The sequence below is a fragment of the Brassica napus genome, chromosome C3 (assembly GCF_020379485.1).
Source record: "Brassica napus cultivar Da-Ae chromosome C3, Da-Ae, whole genome shotgun sequence".
Taxonomy (NCBI): domain Eukaryota; kingdom Viridiplantae; phylum Streptophyta; class Magnoliopsida; order Brassicales; family Brassicaceae; genus Brassica; species Brassica napus.
In genome coordinates, this window is record NC_063446.1 from 14,791,629 (window position 1) to 14,812,061 (window position 20,433).

Below are 20,433 nucleotides of genomic sequence, written 5' to 3' on the forward strand. Positions count from 1 at the left end.
TTTATTGTTTTGGTTTAACATTGACACGAGTAGTAAAATAAAAGTGATCAAACTATAATTGTCCTTGAGAAATGATTTGTTGAACCATAAAGAATTACAAAACTCTAACATGTGTGCTACTTGAATATATATAATATGCAAAGCTCTTTTCGAGCTCAGGTCCAAGACACTTTCGCCCGTTTGTAAGAAAACATACACTACAAGAAAACATGGGCATACTGAAAGAAAAAATCGTCGGTATGTCGTCGGAATAACGTTATTTCGACGATATACCGACGAAACAACTCCTTGGAAATTCATTTTTCCTCGGAAATTTCCGACGGAATTCCGAGGAAATGAATTTCCGAAGAAACTCCGAGGACCACCAGTTCGTCGGAAAGGTCCTCGGAATATACCGAGGGAGAACTTCCTTGGGATATTTCGATGGACTTTCCGATGGTCCAATCCTCGGAAGTTCCGACGAAATGTTCTTCGGAATTTTCATCGGGAATTTCCGAAGAACGGAGCCCTCGGAAAATTCCAAAGAATGAGTCCCTCGGTATATTCCGAGGAAGGAGTCCCTCGGTATATTCCGAGGAAATGTTCGTCGAAAATTTTCGAGGGTTCATTTCCTCGGAATTTCAAAAACAATAAAAAATTTTTTAAAAAATAATTTTTTTGAAATTTGAATTCGAAAATATAAAATTAAAATTAAAATTGAAAACATATTAGATAATATTCAAAGTTGTACAAATAAAAATAAAACATTCCGAGTTTTTGAAAAAAAAAAAAAACTACGGGTCTTGCACGTTCGGGAACACCTCGTTCGGGTACATCCTCTGCATCATCTCCATCATTTGCTGGTTCAGCCTCTTCTGTGCCTCATAGCCCGCCTGTTGAGCCGCCATCTGGGACTCCAACAAAGATATGCGATCATCCTTATCCTTCAACTGAGCCGTAAGTACTTCTGGATCAACAAAGGGCGGTGGTGCAGAAGAAGGAGGAAACGACCGGGTGCGACGACCCAAACCGACCAAACGTCCCTTCTTCTTTGGAACCGACTGAAATAGAAAATAGCCAAATTTAAATAATATAAAAAATGATAAAATAAAAATCAACAAATAAATGAATTGAACTTTAAAAAAAGAACTTACCGATTCAACGATTTCGTTGATTCGAAACCGGGACAAGTTGGTCGAAGCCGTCGAATCGTCATCCTCGGTTTGAAGCTGAGACACTTCGTCTTGCACCTGAGTTTGGACCAGGGTGACCACTTCCCTCACAAGACCGTCATCAATCTGGCCGGTCTTCTTATTGGTATACGCCCTCTTCATTAGGGCGAGATCATCAACCGGCTCGCCATCATTTTCTTCCGCCTTGAAAAAAACATAAATTAAACAAACAATAGAAATTAGAAGAAATGCACAAAAAATAAAATTTCAAAACTTAAATAACTGAAGAAAAAACGGCTGAACTTACCATGCGATCCCCCAGAGTGGCAATAAATTGAGCATTCAAGTTATGCTTGAAGATGCCTTTCCCTTTACGGTCGCTCCTGCGGTTGGTGGAGTTGGTGGAAGAAGTTTCTTTCGTCTCTTCCTTATCCCAATGCGCACACAACTCCGTCCAGACCGTGTTGTTTATCGACTTTGGGACCTTTTAATAAAAAAGAAAAATAGTTTAATAAATAAAAAAATTGTTTAATAAGTTAAAAAATTGTTTAATAAATTAAAAACAACCTTGTTGATTTCCCACTTCTTCTTCCACTCGTGGATCTGCTTCCAATAGTTGTCCATAACTTTATGGACGAAGTGGTGATAGATAAAGAGCGTCTAATCGGAATTCCAGTTGAATTCTTGCTGAAAAAAAAACACAATTAGTAGCAAATTTATATTAAAGATTAAAAATATAAGTAAAAAATTAGAATACTTACCGCAAACTGACGAAACCACAGATGCTGCTTGTCGGTAGGGAAGTCAGTGAAAGTCGGATATCCCTTGTCGAGGGCCGAGTACATCATACGGTTGATCCATGCGCTGATCCCGTTCCCGGATCTGTTGAACCTAATAAAAAAAACAAATTATTAATAATGAATCAAATTTTAATGAAAAAAAAGTATGTTTAATTACCATGTTTGACCCTGTCCATGTGGATACGGAGTGAGATAGGGAAGATGGTCACGACCGGGCTGTCGAACCAACTCCGCAACACTCATCACTCCCGGAGGATCCGGAGGAGCAGGAGCGGGTGCAGCAGCGGGAGCGAGAAGAGCATGAGCAGGTGCAGCAGAGGGAGATGTATGGTAGGAGCTGTGGGGCGAAGCCGAATCCTGAAAATGGCTGGAATCCCGAGACTGGCTCCCCGTACCACCACGACCACGACGCTGTCGAGGTCGGGTCTGATCATCATTAGACCTGTAAATTAAAAAAAAAATTTTTAATAAATATAGAAATGTATAATTTTTTTTTAAAATCCCAAATAATAGTTTTTAATCACAAAAAAAGTTTTATAGATATTAAAAATGTTTAATAAATACATAAAAATAGTTCTAATAAAAAAAATAGTTTTAATAAATAAAAAATAGTTTAATAATTACAAAAAATAGTTTAATAATTACAAAAAATAGTTTTAACAATATTAAAAAAGTTTAATAAATATAGAAATTTATATTATATATATATATATATATTTTTTTTATAAATCCCAAATAACAGTTTTTAATCATAAAAAAAAAATTTATATATATTAAAAATGTTTAATAAATATATAAAAATAGTTCTAATAAGGAAAAAATAGTTTTAATAAATAAAAAATAGTTTAATAATTATAAAAAATAGTTTTAATAATATTAAAAATGTTAAATAAATATAGAAATTTATATTATATATATATATATTTTTTTTTTTTAAATCCCAAATAATAGTTCTTAATCACAAAAAAAGTTTTATAGATATTAAAAATATTTAATAAATATATAAAAATAGTTGTAATAAACAAAAAATAGTTTTAATAAATAAAAAATAGTTTAATAATTACAAAAATAGTTTTAATAATATTAAAAATGTTTAATAAATATAGAAATTTATATTATATATATATACATATATATTTTTTTTTAAATCCCAAATAATAGTTTTTAATCACAAAATTAACAAAAACTAAAAAAAAAATTCCAAATCAAGTGAATACCATAATCAAACTCGATTTTACACAATCCTACCATTCACCCTAACAAAAATCTATAAATATCATTACAAAATCATCAAATCTACTTAAAAACCTAACAAATCTAAACTAAGAGAGTGGAATAGGGTTCATACATGATCAGTGAGTGAAATTGAGGAGGATTAGTGCGGAAATCGCGAGAGAGAAGGAGAGCTCGGCGGAGAGAGGAAGAGAGAAATGGGGAAGAAGATCTTGTTCGACCTAATAAAAGGAGGCGTCCGACGGAAAATGTCCGTCGGAATTTCCTCGGAAAAATTATATATTTCCGTCGGAATTTCCTCGGAAATCATTAATTCAATTTTCGAGAAATATTTGGCGGCTTGGTTTACCCTGTTAAATGAAAATATTCCGAGGAACCATGTTTCCTCGGAATACCCTCGGTAATTTCCGAGAAAATTCCGAGGAAAAAGAGTTTGGGGTTTCAAAACATCGATTTTTTTTGCCGTATTTCATTTCTTATACAATTGTAATGCATATCATTGAGGATTCTTTGTATAAATGATCATAAACCATGAAATAATAAAATTTCAAAAATAATTGTCAGTATTCCCTTTACCGTTTATTAAAATGTATAAGTGTTTCTCTTATGTTGTGTGATTTTCGTTCATGCAATCGTAAAAGTGTTTTTATTGAGTAAAACACCAAAGTTTGACTTCATAATCTGGTTAAGACACTTAATGAAGGTTATATACGTGTTATTCAATCCGCAAAACGTTGTTTTCGGTTTAAAAACCCCTAGTTCCTCGGAATTTCCTCGGAATATTCCGAGGGAATTCCGAGGAAACCCTTATCTTCCTTGGAATTCCGTCGGAATATTCCGAGAAAATTCCGAGAAAAAAGACTCTATAATAAAATCCCTAAATCGAGAAGGTCTATTCCGAAGAAATTCCGAGGAAAACCTATCTTCCTTCGGAAATTCCTCGGTATTTCTATTATAAAAAAAAGTTGATGCTTGTCTGTTTCCGAGTCAACATCACCAGATGAATCTGAATCTGGATCTTGGTGAAACTCTCCAATGACTGGTTCATCCTCTACGTGAACGACGGCGTCCTCTCCGATGTCGGTTAAATCGACTACAAGGCCAACTCCAGCAAGGACATCTTAACATACATGTTTTTGTTTCCGGTTGTCGGTGAACTAACCCCATGAATTCGGTTATACCTCGTTGGTATTCTTCCGTAAGCAATCTCGTGTTCGGATCCAAATGAGGTCGATCGATCCAAGAACGAAAATAATTTGAAGAAAACATGTTTTTTATGAATCAAATTCGTGTGTAAAGAGAGTAAGAGTGAGGATGAAGATATGGAGTGAATGAAGACAAAGAGGGGTGCTTGTATTTATAGTTGAAATCCTGCCGACAGACCGAGGAAATTCCGACGGAATTCCGACGCCAACGGCTAGTTCGTCGGAATTTCCTCTGAATTTTTAAAATCCCCCAACGGCTCTCAAACGGCTATAATATATCCTCGGAATTCATCGGTTTTTTCCGAGGAATACATTTCTCCTCGGTATTCCATAAGAATATTCCGACGGATTGATATTTTCTCGGAATTCTGTTGGTATATTCCGAGGAAACCAAATTTTGTGTTTCGTCGGAATATCCTCGGAAATTCTTCGGGATATTCCAAGGATTTCATTTTCCGCCGGAATGTCCGTCAGAATACCGTTGTTTTCTTGTAGTGATAGTTTACATGTTAAATGCGTATTTTACTTATATAGATAGATGGTGAGATACTTCAAACGACAAACCATCAAACTTAGACGCCAAGTACGAACGACTTTTTATTCTTACCATAAAGTAGCTGTAACGTTTATTGGAATAGCGTCATAACAAATCTTCTAGACAAGAGTTAAATGAAAGTACAATTCGTTGACTAATAAAAATGGAAGTTCATGGAATTCAGACACTGCACTAGACTGAAGACAAAGTTTCTTTGCTTTAATTGGGCCGCTATTTTTGGTCAGCCTAGCTTTCTTGACATATTATAGCATTCTTTATTTGCATGTGTCACCTTTTTCTTCTTGAAACGACACAGAAGAAAAACAAGTTCTTTACTTTTGTATGGCATTAGCAAGAGTCGATCACTTCCCTCACCAACTCTTAGTTTGATTTTCACTTCAACCTCATTCATCACTGAAATAAATATAACAAAATGTACTATTTGTTAAACATTTTTGCTCTTTATTTGCAAATTTGTAAGATATATAATGACATTTTGAAGATCACAAATATTTTCAGGTAGATTTCAATATCATGTTTTCCTAAAAATAAAATCTGAGGTTGGATAATATATATTAAATCTTTAAAATTTAAAGATTAAAAACTGAAATTTTCATTAGGCTTTGTCTATAACTGACATGTAACATATGTATTAGTCTAGTGTGAGAAAGTACTGTATATTATTTTATTCCCTCTTAATATATTGTATCTGTCATGTGAGTAAACCCAAGAGAAGTTCATTCATGCTCAAAAGAGCTCTAATAAAATAGATAACGAGATTAAAATGAATTAGCGCATCGGAGCTTTGTTACTTCCTGCAAGAAAACAAAGGAAACTGAAGTACAATGAAACATCCGATTTCTATTATATGTGAAAAGATACAAGAGAATTGATTTAAGTATCGATGTCAATAAAATGTACTTATTTTTTCGGACACTTATATATTCAGAACTCTAGAGTTAAGTTTGCTTGAATTGGAGTACTGGAAGGATGGGTGAACTATCGGTAAGATAAGTGATTCGTTGTGCGAGTGAGACCAGAACAAGGTCATGTGGTGATTGCAGAATCAATAAACATGACTTTCGAACCTTGGAAAAATTAATGTGCCGTCCGTTGCAAGAATGCCCACTGACCGAAAAGAGCGTACATAAAAGGCCCATTAACCGTAAACGGTTGAGGAGTTACGTACTAATTGAAGAACACAAAGATCATGTGTTTGACTTCATAATGGTGAATAAGAGAGTGTCACAAAGAGGCAACTCCCAGAGTTACTTCACCCATTGTCATTATACACATATATCTCCTACAGATCCAGGACCATCCGGACACTTAAAACAATTATGGTATAGAGGTCAAATGAAATATATATATATATCAACATTTTTGGATGGTTTGTTAGTAGAATGATCTATACATATTCTTAACTATTTAAAATTTGGTGACGAAAGAGAAAGTATTGTTCTAATTTCTTTATAGTCGGCCCTCTGAAGCCTAATAAGATGGATTAATGGACTTCGATCATGACTCATGAGACACTATATTGGACTTGAGTCATGTTCTGTAACAAGTTCAACTCGATAGAGAAAGTGTGTCTTTTCGAGCTAGAGGCCATTTCATGTTTATATAATCTCTCAACATTTTTGTATTCATGAATCATGATGATCACAACAAGTAGCCAAGAAAAACAAAAAACAAAATAGCTCTCCAAAGGTGAAACCCAATATCCAGCCCATTGACCGCCTAATAGATAAAGAAAAAGGCTAAAGCGTCCGTCCACTTATTAAAATGCAATTGGATTATCCTCCGTCAACAACACACATCTCTACAATCGACACGTGTCACCAAAAGAGAGAACTCTTAGATCCAACGGCTGAGAAGCTCTTAAACATGAGGACTAAAAGAGCAAAGAGATAATATGCTTTGGCGCGTAAGGTGAAGAAGGGCAAAAAACAAATGGCTGCAGGCATCGGACTCGGCTCCGTGTCGACTCACCGAGTCGCCGCCCTCTCTCCTCCGCCTCATCTCTTCTCTCTCACTACTTCACGCCGCGGTTCCCCGTTCATCCTCCGCCGAACTCGCTCAGATTCCCTCCCTCGCCTCAGCGTCTCCGCTTCCGCCGATTCACCGTCTTCTTCAGGTAATCTTATTACTTACTCTTTCGACTGTGTACTTTGCAGTGCCGCACGAGTAATCGAGCTCCTAATTTTGGCAGGCGAGGTGATCGAGAACGTAGTGATTATAGGCTCCGGTCCCGCCGGCTACACGGCGGCTATATACGCCGCGAGAGCCAATTTGAAGCCGGTGGTTTTCGAAGGGTATCAGATGGGCGGAGTTCCCGGCGGACAGTTGATGACGACCACCGAGGTTGAGAATTTTCCGGGGTTCCCTGAGGGGATTACTGGTCCTGATTTAATGGAGAAGTGAGGAATTGGATATGATCAATATAAGCATTTTGATTCACTGATCAGTTTCTGAGTCAGTCTTTTTGATTTTGTGTAGTATGAGGAAGCAGGCTGAGCGGTGGGGAGCAGAGTTGTATCCAGAGGATGTTGAGTCTCTTAGTGTAGGAACTGCTCCTTTTACTGTGCAGAGTAGTGAACGTAAGGTGATTATTTTTCTCTGCATGTCACTCCTTTTGTTAGTTCAAAGTAGGTAGAGATTCAAGATGTGTGTTTAACACTATTGAAGGTAGAGACTAGTGTTGATAGTCTTGGAGATTTCATTAGTTCTTCTAGTGCAGATGCTTTTTCGTTGATCTGATGAACATAAGCTCTTAGGATTAGTTTGTGAGGTTCTATACACATTGATAAATCTCTTTGTATATCAACCAGTGTTGTGTTTATACTGACGGAGTTGTTATTATTTGGGTTTGGTTTTGTAGGTCAAGTGCCATAGTATCATTTATGCCACCGGAGCTACAGCAAAGAGGCTGAGACTACCGCGAGAGGAAGAGTTCTGGAGTAGGGGAATTAGTGCTTGTGCGATTTGTGATGGCGCTTCGCCTTTGTTTAAGGGGCAAGTACTCGCTGTGGTTGGAGGAGGAGATACGGCGACAGAGGAAGCTTTGTACCTCACGAAATATGCTGGTCATGTTCATTTGCTTGTTCGTAGAGACCAGTTGAGAGCCTCCAAGGCCATGCAAGATAGGTGAGTGTTTACTGGTTATTGTATTATTAGCTTCGGAGTCATACTTTACTCTAGGAAATGTAATTTGTCAGGCTGTGGAGTTAGAAAACCAAATCAGAACATTCTATAACCAACCAGTAAAACGCTTATCTCCGTCGTTGTTGGGATTTGGGATTATAGACTAATGAGCACACTGTAAGTTGAGTCTTTTCAACACCCTGAGTGTTTTTTTAACAGGTTGGTTATGGCGAATGTTTCAGAGTGAACAACAATCCAAACATCACAGTGCATTACAACACGGAAACGGTGGACGTATTGAGCAACACCAAGGGACAGATGTCTGGCCTTCTACTCAGAAGAGTTGATACCGGAGAAGAAACCGAGCTCGAGGCAAAAGGATTGTTTTATGGAATTGGACATTCGCCGAATAGTCAGTTACTGGAAGGCCAAGTGGAACTCGACAGCTCGGGGTACGTGTTGGTTCGCGAAGGAACATCTAATACATCAGTTGAAGGTGTATTTGCTGCAGGAGATGTGCAGGTTATGCTTTGGAACTTTTAGTTATATTTCGGTATTGCTATTAACTCTTTGAAGTCATATTGGTTCGATAATTGTGTGAGCTACTATCCCATTTCTCATTCTAGGACCATGAATGGAGACAAGCTGTAACTGCTGCTGGATCAGGATGCATAGCCGCTTTGTCAGCTGAGAGATACCTCACAAGTAACAATCTTCTTGTTGAATTTCACCAGGTATGAATGATATTGTCAAAAATTAATGTATTCATTTGCATACTTCACAAGGCTTGCACTCTTTCAATGTTCATGTTTTGCCATGTGGCAGCCACAAACTGAAGAGACCAAGAAAGAGTTCACACAGCGGGATGTCCAAGAAAAGTTCGACGTTACTCTTACAAAGCATCGGGGACAGGTGATCTATATGAACCTTATTAACTTTTTATTACAAGCATTTTCTCTGCCTCACATCTTACGTCTTGTGTTTTGTTTCCCACTTTCCCTGCTTTTAGTATGCTCTTAGAAAGTTATACCATGAGAGTTCAAGAGTTATATGTGTATTATACACGTCGCCAACATGTGGCCCCTGTAGGACTCTGAAGCCAATCTTGAACAAGGTGACTCTTCCTGACTAAGCATTTGCTTCTTTCCTGATTTTCCAACCATCGGTACATTAGTCTTATTGCTGTTGCAGGTGGTCGATGAGCATAACAATGATGTGCATTTTGTTGAGATTGATATAGAGGAAGATCAAGAAATTGCTGAAGCAGCCGGAATCATGGGAACGCCATGTGTGCAGTTCTTCAAGAACAAGGAAATGCTCAGGTTGGGATGCGTTCTTTCATTAATAGGATTATTGTGATCAGGTTTGGCTAAAGATGACGAGTGTGTGCAGGACTATATCGGGTGTGAAGATGAAGAAAGAGTACCGGGAATTCATCGAGGCTAATATATGAGGATCAGCAGATTGATTTGATTGTTTCTGGCAGAAGCCAAATTGTATCATGATGATTCAGTTTTGTTTCATTCAGATACTTTGGAGTTAACGCCATTGAATCCCAAATGAAAACAATTGAATCTTCTTTTATCTTATAATAGTGTGTTACAATTTGCTTTTGTTTCTACAAAGCTACTAAGCTACTACACGTTTCGGACTAGACAGGCTATCCGCTTTGTCCCCATCGACTTCTGAGAGAGTTGTGTGAGTGATCGTTGCACTTGTAGATGACAAGATCCAACACAGTTTTCATTCTCGAGCTGGATATCTCATCTCATCCACGGAAATATATCTTTTACGTTTATTTTTGTTTAACTCTGATCCTAATTAAGGATAATGTTCCTTTTTTTATAATATTATAAATAATTCTGCACATTAGGTGGAAGTCTGTTGTGTGTTATACGATAACGAATATACAAAGTACATAACACCGATGATAGGAGTATAGACTAGAGAGCATAATTCAGAACTGTGTTTTGTTTATTCTAACCTATAAAGATATATAATAAGGTCAACTAGGCATATATGATACAATGATTTTAGAATAAATGTTTTTTTGGTAAAATGTTAGAATAAATGTTTTTTTCAAACAATTAGTATAGTATGGTTCAGTTTTGTTGAAAAAAACTGGACCACCAGATCAAACCGGTCTGGCCGTGTTTTGTTGAAAAAAACGAATCTGGTTCAGTTTAAAATCCTGTTAGAATAAATGTTTGTATGCACTTTAGTCTCGATTGATAATTATAGATATTAAGAAATGTTTATTTCGACATATTTGACTTTTGTGTCCCACTTCTTAAAATGTGATTAACGCGACGCTGCTAAAATGAACGAGTTATTCTTTAATTCTACCTTATATATAGTTTTGCCGTTCGTTAATTACCAAATCTAAGTACAGGAGTTTTTTTTTATGTAACTAGGTACACGAGTTATTAATGGGTAGATATTACTAAATTTTCTACTACATAGTTTTTCATTTTTTTGAGACATTAAAAATTATTGTTTCGGTTCACACAAGTTATATGCTTGCGTAGTTGTTAAGTAGAACGTTAGAACGACAAACTTGATCACGGCTAAGAATTTTCGAATCGGTCCACGGAGAGTCGGAGACACGAAGCTGATTCTGTATTACTTTTGGAATACATCAATGTTAATTTTGTTTTGAAATTGAAAAATACGGGTCGAAATTGAACTGCCACTATTAAAAAAAGGGTTAGCACACACATGCATACTGAATCAGTTTTGTTAACTGTTAACACATGCATTTTGTGGATCATGCTAGCATTTTGTAGTTAACTCTGGAAACTACCAGCCTATCCACATGTATCCTCGTTATCCTCTACATTTCTGTCTCTATATGATCTCATCTTCTTTATCTAATCTAGCTATGATGCCTATATGTATAGAGGACCACATGTACGTACGTATTTCTAAATCTGTTAATAACTTATCCATTTTAGTAGTTCATATGAAGGGTATGTATGCACTTATATCTACGAGCCTCGCTAATTATTGCTTTGTATCGAGTTTATAGTACAAATTGTTCTAAAGTTGTAGGGGCATTGTTTTTTTTTTCTTTTGCAAATCAATAAAATCGGATTTAGTTTTATAGCAAATCATCATGTAAAATCTAAACTAATAAAATATATATCCACTATAAATTGATCAATTGTGTAGATCAACTAAACAAACAAAAATTACCAGATGTGAATATTTTTATATATGTGGTTGCAATCAACCGGGTACCTTATGCTATATCTTGTTAAACCTACAACTTTAAATCGTTAATTAGATTGTACCATATATATCTTGAATTAGGAAATACAAAAGGTGGTTACGAATTGACTGTTACGTTACAACTTTCTATAATAATAAAGTATTGTTTAGTTTAAAATTAAGTTGCTCGCTGCATTACACGTAAAAGCGAATTTGCCTTTGCTTAAATTAAATACAGTAAATAGTTTATAATGAAGACAACAAGAATATTAATTTTGGCATTAATCATGGCGGACCATGTGCGGGTCTTCATGCCTTGCATATAAGCAACCAATGTAAACACTAATCTTTTTTGGACAACTGCTGAATTTTGTAATAAAGTAACCCAAAGGAGAGTCCCTCGCAGGGCCAATACGACCCGACCCGCATGAGTGCCAAGACCCTTTTAACTCAAAACCACCTACTCCTGCCCAAACTATACAGAAGGACTCTATACCTCCACTTAATATTAACAAAAACCTACTACACCAAAACATCAACCGACTGTTAAATTTATGACATGAAACAATCACGGTGTAAAAACTGGATGATCCATACATATATTTACATTCTTTTGTCAGTTTAGAGACCATATAATCTATATATATATTAAAAGGTAAAAATTTGGAAACCAAAATGGATTGTTTTGATCAACCGGTAGAGTAGTAGACCACCAAATCCAAAGAAAATACTAACATCGTGACCACTAAACACATCAAGAAGTCATAAACAGAGGCTACAACCTTCCCATTATTAAACACATCAAGAAGTCATAAAGCCTTGAACCATTTGATTTCTTTAACCTATCCAAAGATACACTTTAGGAATGTGATAGACAACCAAATACTAATCATATTCTTGATACTTAACCAAAGCAATTATACATAAAATTTCTGTAGAAAGTAAAAAGAAAAAGAAAAAGAAAAAGAAGAACAAATATACCACATCAAATAAACAATTAGAAAAACCTAACACACCCTCCTAGGCATTCTCACTATCGATTACATATACTTCATGAAACAACATTACATTCATCACTAATGTTTTAAAACGTCACCAAGGACATTTTCACATTGTGTAATAAGTTAAAAACATATTTGTTTTACTTATATTCTAAGAAGAAAAATACTGAGTTCAGGACCTCCGTTTTTGTCAGGGTTCATCATGTAAAACGCCTCCGAGTCACGAGTCCCCACGACTCGTTCAAATCTACCTCTCATATACAACAACTCCCCAAGCTCCTTTCCACCACCTGACGCGTAATCAATACTCTTCGCCGTCGGAATAACTCCAGCTCCAACCGTAACCCTAGATACCGTGTTCAACACGCGCCAATCCGACTCTTTACACGCGCCGCCACGCGACACCGCGTAACCGAACTTCCTCCCGTTACAATACATGGTCCACTTAGGCTCGTGGAAAAGCTTAGTACCCGACCGGTGACGTTTCTCGCACTCCAACGCGATCCTGACGAGTCCAGACGACATCTCTTTGACTAGAGTTGCCGTTGACATGGCTAGGTCCAAGAGAAACACTGGGTTGGAACTCGGACCGTACTGGACTGAAAACGTGACGTGGCCTCTTCTCTGTCCATACAACGTCCCTGTGACTCTTTTCCCGAGGGAAGAGGAGCCACCGGTGACGAATGAGATCATCTGGTTAGAAACGCTGGAGGAAGAAGGAAACGAGAGGAAGTTGCAAACGGGTAGGTTAATGAGGTTGATGAGATAACGTAAGAAGTAAGAAAGCCTCAAGTTGACTTTCACGATGCTGCTAGAGGAAGAAGAAGACGAGGAGGAGAGTCTCCGGCTTGGTACGAGGAAGAGTTCATGATGCTCAGGGTTGGTTGGGATCAAAGCGAAGGAGGAAGGAGAACGGGGATGAGAGCCACGCGCCGGAGAGGTCTCTGGATTGATATTTCTTGTGTAACAGCTGAAGCTTCTCTGCAGAGCGAGCTCTTGGTACGGCACCATTATTATATGGTATGTCTTGATATTGATCGACTGAGAAATTAAGAGAGGTGTTGATATACTTATTATTTGTTTGGAGAAAGAGATGTTTTTTTATTTGAGTGTATGTGAAGAAAGCTGGCGACCAAAGTGATTATGAGTGTTGGAAGAGGTGTGGCCGATTAGTGTGTGTATTTAACTATTTATACACATTTTAAATCTATATTTTGTAAAGAGCACATGTGTGATAATGTTATTTATTCCCTATCACTTGAAAGCCCCCTCAATAAAATTATATATTGCATTTTTTTTATTGGGGTTGAGGATATCAGAAAACATAGAGCTAGTTTTAACAATATCAGTATTACACAATTAGTCTATTGCTTGTTTTTAGGTACAGTACTCATCGATACTCGTATGTGACTGAATCAGTTTGGTGTATGTGGTTTAACCAATGTTCGCTCTTAGCATATTTTGTATTGATATAGTACAGGACTGCTATAGTATACGTTCTTTAAAGGCTAAACTCGCCAAGGTATGTATATAGGAGTACAGGTTTTCATGATTAATACGACTACGACTTTGTACTTTGCTTTATAATAACGGTTATCTACAAAAGAAACTTTTAAAGTGATTTTTCAATTTTATCTTCTAAATATATAAGATGCAAGTCAAATTTACAAATTTATATTCAGTTATATCAACCCGTAACAAAAAAATTCTATATGACTTCAAAATTGGAGAATTTGACCTGCAATTTTTATATGAGTTATTCTTGGATTCACCCCCTAGGGTGAACCTTTAGGTTCACCAACCAATAGGATTTCATTATTTCAAATTCGATATCTTTTAAAAAAAAGAAACAAAATATTGTCAAGTTATATTATACTTTTAAAATAAAATGTAAAAAAAAAACTAGTTACAAAAAAAAGAATTAAAAAAAATCTTTTTAACGTCGTCAACAAAACACTAAACACTAAACCCTAATCTCTAAACCATAAATCCTAACTCTAAACCCTTGGGCAAACCCTAAACCCTTAGGTAAACTCTAAATCTTTGGATAAATCCTAAACCTTTGGATAAATCGTAAACTCTAAATAAAAACACTAAACCCTAAAACTCTAAAACTCTAAACCCTAAACCTTAAACCTTTGAGTGTTTTAGTGTTTAATGATTTTGATTTAGAGTTTAAGATTTATCCTAGAGTTTAGGGTTTACCCAAAGGTTTAGGGTTTAGGATTTAGGGTTTAGGGATTAGGATTTAAGGTTTAATGTTTTGCTGATGACGTTAAATTTTTTTTTTTTGTAATTACTACTATTTTTTATTTATTTTTTTTTACCTATTAGTTTTAAAAAGATAATATAATTTGACAATATTTTATTTACTTTTTTAAAAGATATCAAATATGAAATAACACAATCCTATTGGTTGGTGAACCTAGAGGTTCATCCTATCCTATGGGTGAATCCAAGAATAATTCTTTTTATATTTGAAAGGTCAAATTGTTTGAAAAAAGGTTGAAGAGTTTATTTGGCAGAAAGCCTTACTAATAATAATGTACGTTTTTGCAAGTTTACATACCCACAAGAAAAATAACATGATGAATTCGTTTTAGAGTAACTGTTAGAAATGTAAGTTTGCAACGATCCATATCAAACGCATACTGACAAATTAGTGGCAAACACACATATAGTGTATATTTTTGTCTTTATGTTGCATGTGTGTACAAGTGTGACTGTGTGAGGTCACAATGCTCCCGCAAATGGCCACGTAGCCTTGCTTTCGTTATTAAAATCAAATAAATGTACGACCATAATCATCTTAAGCTAAAACCTAAAAGTGATTATAGTTGAATCCGATAATATAAAATAGAGAATTGTACTGGGAGATTAGTTACGACATTTGGGCGGTTCCAAACATAAGATGTGGCTCCTCGTTCATGATGTAATATACTGGTGACCTAATTACCAATATCACAAACCGCATACGGCATATCATGAGACACATGGTTTCTTTGGTTCACTGGTTCGACACATTTTTTGTTCTACTTCTTTTTTTTTTGAAACACTTTCATGCAGGCAAGTTGCAGCCTGCAATCTTTTTTTTGGTTCTACTTCAGTCTTCAGTTACAAGCACTTAAACCTATTAATCCATTTGCAATGGGAGAAAATAGAAGCTAAAACGTGGATTTTGGCTATCCTTGCTTAATTGTGCTCATATGTTATGTATTAATATCATTGGTTTTAAGTTTTAACAAATTCTATCAAGGAAACTATCTCCTCCGACTATACAACATGTTGTGATCGGTCACCCAAAGAAGCCCTTTAATCTCTACGTACAATCAGAACCAGCCTTATTTATTAGGGCCAAACCTTAAAAATTGTGGCCCATGTACTTTTTCCGAAAACTATAACTAAGTAGAGAATGTACTGGCAAGGTTTTGAAATTAATATGGACACAATCGAAAGCCAAATCCTCATCGATCTCTTCTTAAAACATACATGAAACCAAAGTAGTACATGCTAAATTCATAAACTTATATAAGCTTTATAGCATTTCATATTTGACTTATTGCTTGGACGTGATCAAACTATATGATGAATATTGAATACACCATAGACATTCAAGAATTTGCATGTCACTCAAATACGTTACATAAGAATGCTACTCTTTCTTCCTATTCTTTTTATGTAACAACCAAACGAGAATCCTCATCTCTAAATCTTTTTTCTGTTGGAGAAATCATAGGAACGAGTTAACGTTTCTATGAATCTTCTCAAGTCAAGCTTCACGTTTCACCCTTGTAGATAAATTTTCTTTGTATATACTGCCATCCTTTTGTTGAAAACTCGTTCCTATGAATCTTCTCAAGTCAAGCTTCACGTTCCCTTAAGATAATTTTCTTCGTATACTGCCATCCTTTTTTGTTGAAATATACTGCCATCCTTCGTATTTGCACAGACATCAGGATTATGACTGAGTATCTGGGTACATACATTTCATATTCTATATTAATTTATATTTGCATTTATAAAGAAATATGATCCCATCTTAGTAACATGTTTTTGTATTCTAATTCCTAAATTTTTAAAGGCGTTTACTCTCACTATTATTTCTATTAAAATTTATTTTTAACAATATGTTTATTATAATTTATGTTCCATGTAATCTGTTACCTTGATTTGAAATCAATAAAGTAAAGATGTTATAAAAAATCCTTTTTTTTATAAGAAAAAGTCTTTAAACTTTGATTTTTCATAAGAAAAAGTCTTAAAACTTTGATTTTTATAAGAAAAGGTCATAAAATTTTAAGGGCATTTCTCCTAAATAGACTATTTTGAAGTTTTGGTCACAAAAATAGACTACAAGGAGGAAAATGACCAAAATGTTTTATTTAATAGGTAAAATGACACTAATACCCTAGATATATATATATTTTAAAAAAATTATAGTTTTAGATTATATGTTTTCAAATTTAAACTTTTTATAAATTTTTTTTTTATTTTTTTTGGAATTTTTTTTTAAAAAAAATTCTTTTTGTAATTCGAAAATACTTTTTGAAAATATTTTTAAAATTTTTATTTTCAAATTTTTAATATTTATTTTTTTATTTTATAAAATTTTAAACTTCAATCTTAAATCTCCACCCCTTAACTCTAAACCCTAAGATTTGGATTAGTTAACCCTATGAGTATAAATGTATATTTATCTATTTAATGAAATATTTTGGCTATTTTGATCCTTAAAATCTATATTTGTGACAAAAACTTTTTTATTGCTATTTTTGAGTATTTCTCATATTTTAATTATGCACATGGCCCAGATATACTTTGACCCGGGTTTGATCGTTCAGACTATCCGGAGCTCTCAATTATAGGAATATGATCATCTTTGCTATATTCATAGTATAAATTAAGAGCTTTCTTCCGGCATATATAATCTTGTATCCAATGTATTTCAATTCTAGTATCTTTGTTGGTTCGCCATAATAGGCTGATTCTTCGTTTGGAATCGGAATCTAAGTTACGTAAGAGCATCTTTATAGGTGGGACTTATTTTAGGGTCCTTAACTAATCTTTATTATTATTTTTTGCTTAGGGACTCAACGGTTCAATCTAAACGAGACAATCAAACAAGCTACAATACGAAACAATCAAACGAGTTACAACGACTACAATAGTTCAATCTATACAAAACAATCAATCAAGCTACATCGAAAATAATCACACAATCCAACCATTTAAATTTTTAAAAATCTATACGAAAGTAGGAAACATTTGCGAACCCTAGAATCTGTACAATTGTTCTCGAACAACATAGAATCTATACCACTACTCAGCATGCACTATTCCTAAACCCTATAATTTTCAATTTCAGATGGGAGTTAAAGAAAATACCTCGGTAACGGCTAAGGATTGAGCTCGGGTAGAGTTTCAGACGATTTGGGGAAGATGAGACCCTTCATACAAGACCGGAATCGAACGGAAGTCGATGGAGCTCGGGATCTCGATCTGCGGATCAAACGCCAACGGAAGCTGCGATCTCTCGTGGTGGTGAGTTGGGCTTTCGATTGAGGAGACACGCCGACAGAAACTCAGGTGAAAAAGAGATCGATCTGAGGAGATCAGCTTATCGCCTTCTTCATTTCGTATTTCGCATTTGTGTTTCAGAATGAGATTGACGCGAAGACACAGACAAACGCGACGATTTCATCTCCCAATCCCGACCCGACACGTAGCCTCACGGGACGAGCCCATCATCCCTTATTTTAGGCCCGTTCCACTCATTTTCTTTTCTTTTGGATTTATTTTCGACCCAAATTTCTTAAGGGCCCTGCCTTAAGGGACCCCGATGCTGATGCTTACAGGTTATCCAGACGAACAGAAACGGCACAGCATTTGGTCGCGTGTGTCTAAAACGGCGAAACTATAATGGTTCATAACTTCATATACATTCTTGTTGCGCATGTGTGCATGTGCACGCCGCCGACCATTTGCTTTAGCAATTACATTCGCATAATATAAGCTACTTTACAAAAGTGAATGAGTTGTGTCTCTTTGCCGATTATTAGAGCAAATAATTTTTTTTTTTTGAATGAAGAACAATTGAGCAAATACAGCCATTAAAATGAATAATCCCTCCGTTTCATTTTAATTGTCGTTTTAGCTTTATGCACCCAAATTAAGAAAACATATGATTTTGTATATTTTCAAAACAAAAACACAATTACCTATATATCTAACCATATTTTAACCAATAGAAAAATAAAATGAAAAATCTTATTAATAAATTTTGCATTGAAACTCTAAAACGACACTTATTTTGAAACAAATTTTTTTTCCTACAACGACAATTAAATCGAAAGAGAGGGAGCATTAATTATAAGGATACAAGGCGCGAAATCTCATCCCTTTCAAATTCCAACGATTTTCGAAAAACTCAGACTATAGATTGATTTGTTCTCTTCTTCTGCTCCATTTATAATATTTTTCTTGGCATGAATGTTGTCGGAGAATTATTGTTGTATATAGCTGTATAGACAAGAAATACGTATCAAATGTTATAAGAATGATGTTATGCACTGTTTTTATAGTAGGTTGACTTTTCTAAGAGCAACTCCAACCCTATTCCATAATTTACCGTAAAATGGAAGGAGAAATGAAATAATAAAGAAACAAAAAAAGTGATTATTTCATTTATGGAGTGAATTTTTATTTTTTGTTCATACTCCATTTTTTATTCTATTTCCGTAATAAATTTTAAAATGGAAATAGAAATGCCCAAAGCCACTTACTTCGAGATTTACAATATATGTAACCAATTGTTTTGTTACTCTCTTTTTTTTTTTTACTAAAAGCTTTCAAATTAAAATAACATAACCGTTTATAAGATAACACCATATATATAGTCTAGTTGGGTAAAATTTGCATGAAACACATTGCGTGATAAGATAATCTCAAACCTAAGAAACTTTCATGATAAGTCAACAAATTGAAACAATTTTTTTACAAAGTTATCTTATGTAACTCACACGGCACATATTTACAACTAATAAAATCAGAATCTGAGACACAATGTTTACGAGCAAAAAGTATAAAAAAAAACAAGATAGAAATCATATACAGTAAAACCTCTATAAATTAATAATCTCTATAAATTAATAAATTTCGCTGGTTCCAACTTGGACCGGTTCAAAATTAGACACAAATCGATAAAATAATAAGATAATAATTTTTTAAAAAAAATCTATGTAAATATATGGTCCCATTGAAATTATAAATTAATATTTTATATGTATACATATTTTATATAAGTAAGAATTTATTATTATATTGTTTGTTTTATATTCACAGTGAAATTATCTTTATATTTTCTTAACACTTAATATATTTTTAATGAGATTTAGTAATATTATATCTAAAACCACATTTAATTTCTATGCAATATATATTAGGGCAAATCTCCAAAATAGCACATTTCTAAGTTTATATCACAAAAATAGCACTCAAAAACTAAAATGACCAAAATAGCACCTTTCTAAGTTTATCCTTTGAAAATTTTAATTTTTTTATTTTTCAAAATTTGAAATCTTATCCCCAAAACCTCATTTCTCAACTCTAAACCCTAAACCCTAAACTCTAAACCCTACACCCTAAACCCTAAACCCTAAACTCTAAACCCTAAACCCTAAACCCTAAACCCTAAACCCTAAACTCTAAATCCTAAACTCTAAACCCTAAACCCTAAACCCTAAATCCTAAACCCCACCCTTTAACTATAAACCCTAAGTTTATGACTTTTGATAAAACATTAAGTGTTATTTTTGTGACTTTTGACCTTGAGTGCTAGTTTGAGAACAAAAACTTGATTTAGTGCTATTTTTGTCCTTTTCTCTATATATTATATACAATAAAATTAATATAAATGTCAAATTTCAAAAAATAACAATTAATGTCTATACATTAAAATCAAATATATTTTTTATCTTAGAATAAATATATTTTAAAATAAAAAATCTAAATAAAGAAACTTTTGTAAATTAATATCTCTATAAATTAATAAAATTTCAAAATTTTAACATTATTAATTTATAGAGGTTCTACTATATAGTTTATCCCTTTAAATTCATTAAGTAATATCTTTAATACAAAATATTGTAGTCATAA

The 20,433-nt window shown here is 34.4% G+C and overlaps 2 protein-coding genes across 2 annotated transcripts; one reads left to right on the top strand and one right to left on the bottom strand.

The window, feature by feature from the left end:
- Positions 1 to 6,800: 6,800 nt before the first annotated feature.
- Positions 6,801 to 9,657, top strand: LOC106352804 (NADPH-dependent thioredoxin reductase 3). The gene is made up of 10 exons (XM_013792438.3): positions 6,801 to 7,061; positions 7,137 to 7,344; positions 7,424 to 7,529; positions 7,806 to 8,071; positions 8,311 to 8,590; positions 8,695 to 8,802; positions 8,894 to 8,980; positions 9,078 to 9,182; positions 9,260 to 9,390; positions 9,461 to 9,657. The coding sequence occupies exons 1-10, from the start codon at positions 6,878 to 6,880 to the stop codon at positions 9,519 to 9,521; spliced, it is 1,536 nt and encodes a 511-aa protein (XP_013647892.1). The 5' UTR covers positions 6,801 to 6,877; the 3' UTR covers positions 9,522 to 9,657.
- Positions 9,658 to 12,151: 2,494 nt separating this feature from the next.
- On the bottom strand, positions 12,152 to 13,929 carry LOC106356708 (protein MIZU-KUSSEI 1). Its single transcript, XM_013796438.3, has one exon. It carries the CDS (start codon positions 13,288 to 13,290, stop codon positions 12,424 to 12,426), a length of 867 nt encoding a protein of 288 aa, XP_013651892.1. The 5' UTR covers positions 13,291 to 13,929; the 3' UTR covers positions 12,152 to 12,423.
- Positions 13,930 to 20,433: the final 6,504 nt, after the last annotated feature.

What these genes read in the sequence shown, in the direction of transcription:
- LOC106352804 (XM_013792438.3), top strand. Translation starts at nt 6,878, where the DNA reads ATGGCTGCAGGCATCGGACTCGGCTCCGTGTCGACTCACCGAGTCGCC. An exon ending in TCCAAGGCCATGCAAGATAG is followed by an intron (nt 8,072 to 8,310) that starts GTGAGTGTTTAC and finishes CGAATGTTTCAG; the next exon opens with AGTGAACAACAATCCAAACA. An exon ending in TTCTTGTTGAATTTCACCAG is followed by an intron (nt 8,803 to 8,893) that starts GTATGAATGATA and finishes GCCATGTGGCAG; the next exon opens with CCACAAACTGAAGAGACCAA.
- LOC106356708 (XM_013796438.3), bottom strand. Translation starts at nt 13,290, where the DNA reads ATGGTGCCGTACCAAGAGCTCGCTCTGCAGAGAAGCTTCAGCTGTTAC.